At 33.6% G+C, this 8,985-nt stretch overlaps 1 protein-coding gene across 4 annotated transcripts; it reads right to left on the reverse strand.

Moving 5' to 3' along the window:
* Nucleotides 1–6: 6 nt before the first annotated feature.
* Nucleotides 7–8,336, reverse strand: LOC111711969 (uncharacterized). Of its 4 annotated transcripts, none has more exons than XM_023486464.1 (10): nt 8,134–8,336; nt 6,722–6,796; nt 6,161–6,214; nt 4,703–4,775; nt 4,314–4,375; nt 3,035–3,072; nt 2,206–2,363; nt 1,897–1,954; nt 1,389–1,509; nt 7–369 (listed from the first exon to the last, which is right to left on the reverse strand). In XM_023486464.1, exons 2-10 carry the CDS (start codon nt 6,784–6,786, stop codon nt 342–344), a joined length of 657 nt encoding a protein of 218 aa, XP_023342232.1. In that variant the 5' UTR covers nt 6,787–6,796; nt 8,134–8,336; the 3' UTR covers nt 7–341. The 4 variants fall into 4 exon arrangements, with proteins under 4 accessions (XP_023342232.1, XP_023342230.1, XP_023342233.1 ...); XM_023486462.1 differs by having other exon boundaries at nt 6,722–6,808; nt 8,134–8,335; XM_023486465.1 differs by having other exon boundaries at nt 2,206–2,360; nt 6,722–6,808; nt 8,134–8,333.
* Between the last annotated feature and the right edge of the window lie 649 nt (nt 8,337–8,985).

Below are 8,985 nucleotides of genomic sequence, written 5' to 3' on the forward strand. Positions count from 1 at the left end.
CTAGAACACAACATTAAACACATTATATTCCCTTGTTGATCCTAGAACACAACATTAAACACATTATATTCCCTTGTTGATCCTAGAACACAACATTAAACACATTATATTCCCTTGTTGATCCTAGAACACAACATTAAACACATTATATTCCCTTGTTGATCCTAGAACACAACATTAAACACATTATATTCCCTTGTTGATCCTAGAACACAACATTAAACACATTATATTCCCTTGTTGATCCTAGAACACAACATTAAACACATTATATTCCCTTGTTGATCCTAGAACACAACATTAAACACATTATATTCCCTTGTTTATCCTAGAACACAACATTAAACACATAATATTCCCTTGTTGATCCTAGAACACAACATTATATACAATAAGTTTAAAAGTGACAAATTTTTCTGGAATTTTGAAACTAAGAAATATTAAAAATCTGTGAAAATTCAATTGAAACAAGGAGGGAGAGTATAGGAATGAATAGGATTGTAAAATCAAGTTAAACAGTAAACATTAAAATGAAAACAGGCATGATAAGAGAATACAAAATGTGGAGTAGGTCAACTGAAAGTGTGTTTGGTATGTATAAAGATAAGAAATATTTCATACTGCGTTAAAAAATTATTCTTAAAAATGTAGACTTTCGAAATTAAAATTTTTCTCGTTTAATTATTGAAAAAAAAGCGAGATCAACGGGTTTATTTGATGCTAGGAAGTTAGGACTTTACTCGGCTGCGCATCCCACATCAATTTTAAACCAGTAGTCAAACCAGCACTTCTTAGATACAGATTACAGATGTACAATTGCAAAAAACTTAAATATCCCTTAAACTAACATTTTATACCCACAATAACTAATCCTTAAATACACTAGTAACTAATCCTTAAATACACTAGTAACTAATCCTTAAATACACTAGTAACTAATCCTTTAATAACCCAGTAATTAACATTGTAACTAACACTTTAATGCCCTTGTAACTAACCATTTAACACATTGTAACTAACCCTCAAATACCCCTGTAACTAACCCATTAATAACCCAGTAAATAACACTTCATTACCATTAAATAACCCTTTAATACTCTATATCTAACCCTTTAATAACCCTGTAACTAACCCTTTAACACCCCTGTGACTAACCCTTTAACACCCCTGTGACTAACCCTTTAACACCCCTGTGACTAACCCTTTAAAGATGTACAATTGCAAAAAACTTAAATATCCCTTAAACTAACTTTTTATACCCACAATAACTAACTCTTAAATACACTAGTAACTAACCCTTTAATACCCTGTAGCTGAGCCTTAAATACACTAATAACTAACCCCGTTAATACCCCTGTAACTAACCCTTTACCACCCCTGTGACTAACCGTATGGCAGGTTTAACAGCTTCCTCCGGTTCAGTATCAACTATGGATAAAGGGTTGGGTTCGTCTAAATCTCCGTTTGAAGATAAATCTCCATGATCATCAACTTCTTCTTTCATTCTTCCTGGAACAATTATAATGTGTAAGATACAAACGCAATTTGGAGAATTTTAAGGAAAAAGGGGAAGAATTGCTTATATTCATGATAATTCTGTTAGCTAAAATTTCTCCCCAACCCTTACAATTCTGAAACGCTCAAAAAATCTTTGTCTGATAAACAGTATTATACATCTACTTGCATAGTCTTTCAGGCAAATACAGGGGCGTACGAGAGCATTTGTGTAGGGGTGGGGCACCTTTAAAAATATTGATACCTTTTTAACTATGTAAACTATTCGATCACATAACAAGTGTTAATAAATTATTTATCTAGTTTTCTTAAGTAATTGAAATGAAAAAATAGCAAAATTAAAATTTTAATAGACAAAATTGTCAATGGCTTTATATTTACCTTCTAATATCTCTAACTGCAATTTCATAACAGACTCAGGCTCGATTTGGTCTACGTCCTAGAATATGAAAATAATTATTTTTCACTAAAAAGTTCCATTGAACATGGACTGTAGAAAAGTCAGAGGACTATGCAAAGACTATAACGTAGACTTTTCTTTTAATCATATGATTTTAATGTAGTTGTATGAAGTATATCTCCCTCATTTTTCTTGATACTTGATCAAATTTCAAAAGGGATAATTTTAAGTAAATATAGGTTGACTTGAAATTATGTTGACAATTCCTAGTTTACAAATCTGAAATTCACCTCGTCCTCCCTGGAGTAATAAAGTTCTTCTATATCATCTCCTGTAAACTCCTGACCTTCAACCAATCCTTCCCCGTCTCCTTGACACTCCTCCTCCCCCTGGAGTCCGTCAATGGAGGTCTCGGCTCCGAAACTACTCTCGTGAGAGAAGGTTCCTAAAACAAAATATTTTAAACTTTTATATTTCAAAAATTAGCTGTACTGAGGCCGAATTTAAAGAATTTGAGCCGAGGTTTAAATCCGCCAAAACCCGATTTAAATTAAGCGCCGGCTTAAATCTTGAAACATTTGATACATTTTTAAGTCGAACCAACCATGTTAAGCCGCGGCTCAAATTCTTTAAATCCTTCCCCTGTATTACTAAAGTTTAACCCAAAACTTCTAAGATATTGGAAGAATTTTTAAAATGTCGTTTGCTGCAGATAGTTATTTTTTAATCCAATAATTATATCAAGCTCGTTAAAACTGTACTCACATCATAACATGACTTAAAAACTTAAAAACAAAGCAGAGTAATNTGGGGCTCACTGTCTTTGTTTGTCTGTCTGTTTGTTTGTATCCAATAAACGTTAAAATCGGACCCAAATTTGTTGTAGGACCTCACATGACCCCAGGGAAGGTTTAAGGTTGATCGAATTTTCAGAACTTTACCTATTACAAAATTCGAATTTTGAAAATTTCGAAAATTTGCGAATTTTTTTTTATAAAATCGAGACATTTTTTTTTTTTTTTTTTACAATGTATGTAAAGAGAACATGTTCACAATTGAAAAAGAAGATGGGCGCGAAGCGCCCTAAAAGCCTTCTTTTGTAAATTTTAGCTTTTCTACCTTCTTCTGTGCTATGTGGATTCTGAAGAGTAGAGGATCTAACAGGAAATTATCATTTTACTCATAGAGCAGTTAAGGGTAAACTATTATTTTAATCAATTTACAGACCAACCAAATAGAAATGATTGTTGAAAGAAAGTGTGATGGACTTTGAAAGGGCACAATGTATTACTACGAGTACATCAGAAAGTCATAAATTGTACATGAGGAACCCATAAAGTACTCGAGGAAACTATGGATTGCATGAAGAAAATACTTGAGGAAACCATAGAGATCAAGAGGAACCAAGTACTCGAGGAAAACATGAAGTACTCGAGGAAAACATAAAGTACTCGAGGAAACCATAAATTACTCGAGGAAACCATAAAGTACTCGAGGAAACCATAAAGTACTCGAGGAAACCATAAAGTACTCGAGGAAACCATAAAGTTCTCGAGGAAACCATAAAGTACTCGAGGAAACCATAAACTACTCGAGGAAACCATAAAGTACTCGAAGAAACTATGGATTGCACGAGGAAACCATGAAGTACTCGAGGAAACCATAGAGTCCACTAGGAAACCCTAGAGTACAAGAGAAAACCATTTAGTACATGAGGAAACCATTTAGTACATGAGGAAACCATTGAGTACACTATGAAACTTAAAATTACGAAAGAAACCCCATTGAGTACATTAAGATACCATAGATTACAGGTGGAAACTATAAAGTACACGATGAAATCAGTGAGTACATTAAGAAACCATTGAGTACATTAGAAAACAACAGAGTATACAAGTAAACCATGGGGTACAAAAGGAAACCATAGGGAACACGAGGAAACCGCAGAATACATGAGGAGACCCCAGGGTACACGAGGAAACCATAAAGTAAGCGAGGAAACCATTACATTAGAAGAAAAAAACAGAGTATACAAGGAAACCAGGGTACATAAAGAAACCATAGTGTGTATGGAAACCATTGAGTACACGAGTAAAACATGGAGTACATGTGGAAACCAAAGGGTACATGAGAAAACCATAAAGTAAGCGAAGAAACCATGGAGCATATTAGGAATACATTAAGTACATAAGGAAACCATTGAATACATTAGAAACCATTGATGACATTAGAAAACAACAGAGTACTTTAAGAAACTATAGAATACATGATAAAAAATAAAATGTAAATGAGAAAACCAAGAGTACAGGAGGAAAGCACAGGGTACATGAGGACTTTATCAGGAAACCATTCAGTACACAGAAAACGATGAAACTAATAAAATTTGTAAAATAATTTCCTTGGAGAAAAACAGTTCAAGAGAAGGCCAGCAGGTGCTGCTATCTTACCCCTTTGTATACCCTGAATACAGATATTATCTTCTTTATCTTCTATATAATAAAGATCTTTGCTAATATATATATGTTAGCTATGGCAGGCCAAACGCCAGCACCGAAATGGCTGAAATTTTTTGAGGGAACCCATGGTTACCCTGAGGGTAAACCCTGAGGGTAACAAAAGTTAACAGAAAAAATCCAAAATCGATTTTTTTAAAATCAAATTAAAAAATTTGTTTATTATTATTATTATTATTATTATTATTATTATTATTATTATTATTATTATTATTATTATTATTATTTTAATTATAATTTTAATAATTATCATTAAATATCACTATTATCTTACCTCTAAATAGCGCTTTTTAATTCCTCTAACTGTTGATTCGTTAACTGTGTACCCAAGTTTGAGGCTGTAAACTCTAATATAAAAAATGTCGATTATTATATTTTGTGAAGATTAAGATAACAATTAGATTACATACCGAAATTTGATATGTATGGGACTGTTAACAGTATGTATGCAAAGCTAACTGTGTAAGTTCCATAAATGGTTCACCAATGCATTGTTTACTGATTAAATACACCCCTGGCTTTCTAGATTCTTTTTTAAGGGCCTATATCTATCTATATAATAAAGATTATCGCTCATATCTGTGTATGTAAGGGTGTATGTATATATGGGTATATATATATATATATGTGTTAGCTTATAGCAGGCCAAACTGCAGGACCGAATTGACTGACATTTTTTAGGAAACCCATCAGTACCCAGGATAAGGCGAAAAAAAATCTTTAAACTTAGATTTTTTTCAAAATTAGAATTTTTTAAGATGTTTCTAAAATCACCCAGGCACTCTTCTAGTAGAATATACAGACGCAATTTCTAGAAGCCCTTAAGTTAAATATCTAATTCATACCAGTAACCTTTAAACATCTAACAATGAGAAAAATATCGCATTTTGTGTTGAATTATGTAAATTTCCCTAATTGTTTCTGCAGCAGAAATCGGCTAGTTATCTTTTTTAAGAGAAACCACAATAGTCATAGTCAATATCCGACTAGACGATTAGGAGAGTTAGTTTTTCATTTTCCAGAAAGAATCTGAAATTGTATTCGTTGTAATTAATGGAATAATGTCTTTTCCACAAATTAGAACTTTCTAATTTAACATAAATTTTTTATCTTTCTGAATTTTTAACTAATCATTTCAAGCGATCCTTCATTGATAGATTCACGACTTGTTCTGAAAAAAAACAGAACTAGATACCTATTTTTGTTTTTTCAAAAACTATTTTTTTAGTTGTGGTTTCTATACAAGTCCATTGCGCATTTCTGCTTATGAACAATTGATAATTTATTAATGATATTATTAATTATATCTTTTATAAATGAAAAATTATTCCATGTATAAATATAAATATAATTTGCAACCTCTCTGTATAAATAAAATATACCTTGCCACCTCCCTGTAAAAATGAAAATATACCTTGCAACCTCCCTGTATATATAAAAATATACCTTGCAACCTCCCTGAATAAATGAAAATATACCTTGCAACCTTCCTGTATATATAAAAATATACCTTGCAACCTCCCTGTATAGATAAAATATACCTTGCAACCTCCCTGTATATATAAAAATATACCTTGCAACCTCCCTGAATAAATGAAAATATACCTTGCAACCTCCCTGTATATATAAAAATATACCTTGCAACCTCCCTGAATAAATGAAAATATACCTTGCAACCTCCCTGAATAAAGGAAAATATACCTTGCAACCTCCCTGTAGAAATAAAATATACCTTGCAACCTCCCTGTTATTACCGATTTCTATGGCAAGAAGAGCAATCTCCTGTCTAAATAATAAACGTCAGCTAAAATTGTATTTTTGTTTGTAAAAGATGAAAAGTATTTTAGATAAGCAAAATGTTGAGCTTAACAGCATTTTAAAGGGACTGTAGACGGAACTTTAAGTGGCCTTTAACTTTGAAAAAAATGGTTGCCCAATTCACAAAGTAACCATTTAACCCCTCATCTGAAGCATAAATCCATAAGTCACATCAAAAGTAAAAATATTAGAGTACCCTGTTTGAATCGGACATGCCAGTTCTTTTGAATGAAGGTCAAATGAAAATATGTCTACAGTCCCACTTTAACTTGAGGCTTAATGGAAATTTCAGATTATCAAGTGAAACATTTTTCTATAACGAAGATAGCAATAAAACAACACATCCTTAAACTGCCTTGCAAATACATGTAAAACAAACGATCATGAAATCATAAATTTACTTGAACATAAACAAACAAAAAAACATTTTAATAATGAGTGAAAACTAAAAAGAACAAAATTATTTAGTGCAAACCTTAATTCTGGCGGATATTCTCTTTGCTGTCTTCTAGCTAGTACTAAACCAGACTCATAGCTCATAGCTAACCATCTATACCAGATTCTAGATATTATATTGTACAAGGCTCATAGCTAACCATCTATACCAGATTCTAGATATTATATAGTACAAGACTCATAGCTCATAGCTAACCATCTATACCAGATTTTTGATATTATATAGTACAAGACTCGTAGCTCATAGCTAACCATCTATACCAGATTCTAGAAAGTATATAGTACAAGACTCATAGCTCATAGCAAACCATATTTATACCAAATACTAAAAAATATACAGTACCAGACTTATAGCTCATAGTTAACCATCTTTATACCAGATCCTAGATAGTATTCAGTACCAGACGTATACCTCTTAGCTACCCATCTATACCATATCCAAAATTGTATACAGTACCAGACTTATACCTCATAGCTGCCCATCTATACACCAGCTCCTAAATTCTAGATATAATACGGTACCAGACTACTTTAGTTCATGCAGTTAATCAGCTATACCAGATCCTAGATAGTATTTGCAGTACCAGAGTTATAATTAAAAAGCAATACTTTTCGGAGAAGGAGGATAGCTGTTGAATTTGAATTGATATTAATACCCCAATTACAGGAACATATTTATTATAACTTTTTAAAATGATACGAATACGAATACGTACTAAAACTAAATTCATGGAATTTGTAATATAATATTGACCCATTATAAACGATCAATATGTTGTAACCCCCCCCCCCCTCCCGTGGTAGTACACATCAATAACGCACCTGTTAAAAGTTTTAAAACTGCTGAATGGGAAAATATAATTAAAATACCTGGTACAGAGAACAAATTCACGGCTATTGGTTGAAGTACATATACTATATATATAGTACAGTTTTAAACAATATTGTATCTTGTATTTATTCAACTGTAAGTATGTACAGTCCCGAGGACACTTTCTTTAAGAACTGACTGCGTTGCAGCGAGGATTGAGAAGGGGGGGGGGAAGGAGGCCGCGTCTGAGGGCCAGGGGGTGGGAGGACGGGAGGTGGCGCGGGAGGCTGGGACGAGACAGCCTCGTCAGAACCAGGGGCGCATTCTTATTGAGGCCAGCCTCGCCTCGCCAGACACAAACCAGCCTCGCAGGGGAATAAATTCGGATTTTACATTATTTCACATTTAATTACTTAATTAATTTACATTCATAGATTATTCAGAGGGAGAAATTTTGTTGTAAATAAATTTCCTAAAATGCAAAATAATTCTTCCCTCAGGTTCCCCAGGACTGCAACACTTGATGTATTGCAGTAAACAATTCCCCGTTAGAAACCTCTGATAATGAATTATCATCAATTAATAATTACAATTATTAATTAAAGAAATTAGTTCTTTACCTGAAAGATGAAAGCTCCAACTAGCTGTACGTGTACAGCTTTTCCTAATAAACTTATTATGTACACGTGAAATCACACTTTCCTCTAACTCCAATTAGCTGATGACGTTTGTTTAAATAGGAAAAATTCACGTCATGTACTGTTGATGTATAAATTCTAACTATGACAAAAAGAGAACTTTGAAACAGCTGGGTTTTGTACTGGCGCACTTCTATAGCTGAGTGCGTGAAAGGCCGAGAGAGCTCCGAATCTCCGACGCATGCGCTGCGCGGAGTGTGGCGCATTATAATAGAAATTAGAAGCCTTCAGAGTTTCGATTATGAATGAAAGCAGGCAAAGTTCAACTCAAAAGAAAAACACAATAATTACACAAATAGAAACAGAAATAGCAATTATCAACCTCATATGTTCCATATGTTGACGGGTTTAAATATCATTATTTTACATATATCCATAAAATAAAATATTCAGCTTAATTGCATGGGTCCATGAGGTTTTTAAACCTATAGAAAATTCAAGATTTTTTTTACGTGCGAAAACCGGCATTTGCTATGATGCAAGACTTCTAAGCAGGGGCGGATACGGGTGGGGCGGGGGGACATTTGCACCCCCCCCCTGACAGATTCAGGGAGGGACGTAGCCCCCCCCCGANCTTCTGGGAAAATGAATTTCTAGAAAATATACACCCCTGGATCCATAGTACAAGACTTCCCAGCTCAGCCTGTTTTTGCTCTGTTCAGTCTTCATCATAGTAAGGGGGGGGGCAGCACCCCCCTCACTTAAATCCTGTTTCCGCCCCTGCTTCTAAGCTAAGTAATAAGAATAATGATGAAAATATTAAAGATCATACAA

The sequence above is a fragment of the Eurytemora carolleeae genome, unplaced genomic scaffold, assembly GCF_000591075.1.
Source record: "Eurytemora carolleeae unplaced genomic scaffold, Eaff_2.0 scaffold209, whole genome shotgun sequence".
Taxonomy (NCBI): Eukaryota; Metazoa; Arthropoda; class Copepoda; order Calanoida; family Temoridae; genus Eurytemora; species Eurytemora carolleeae.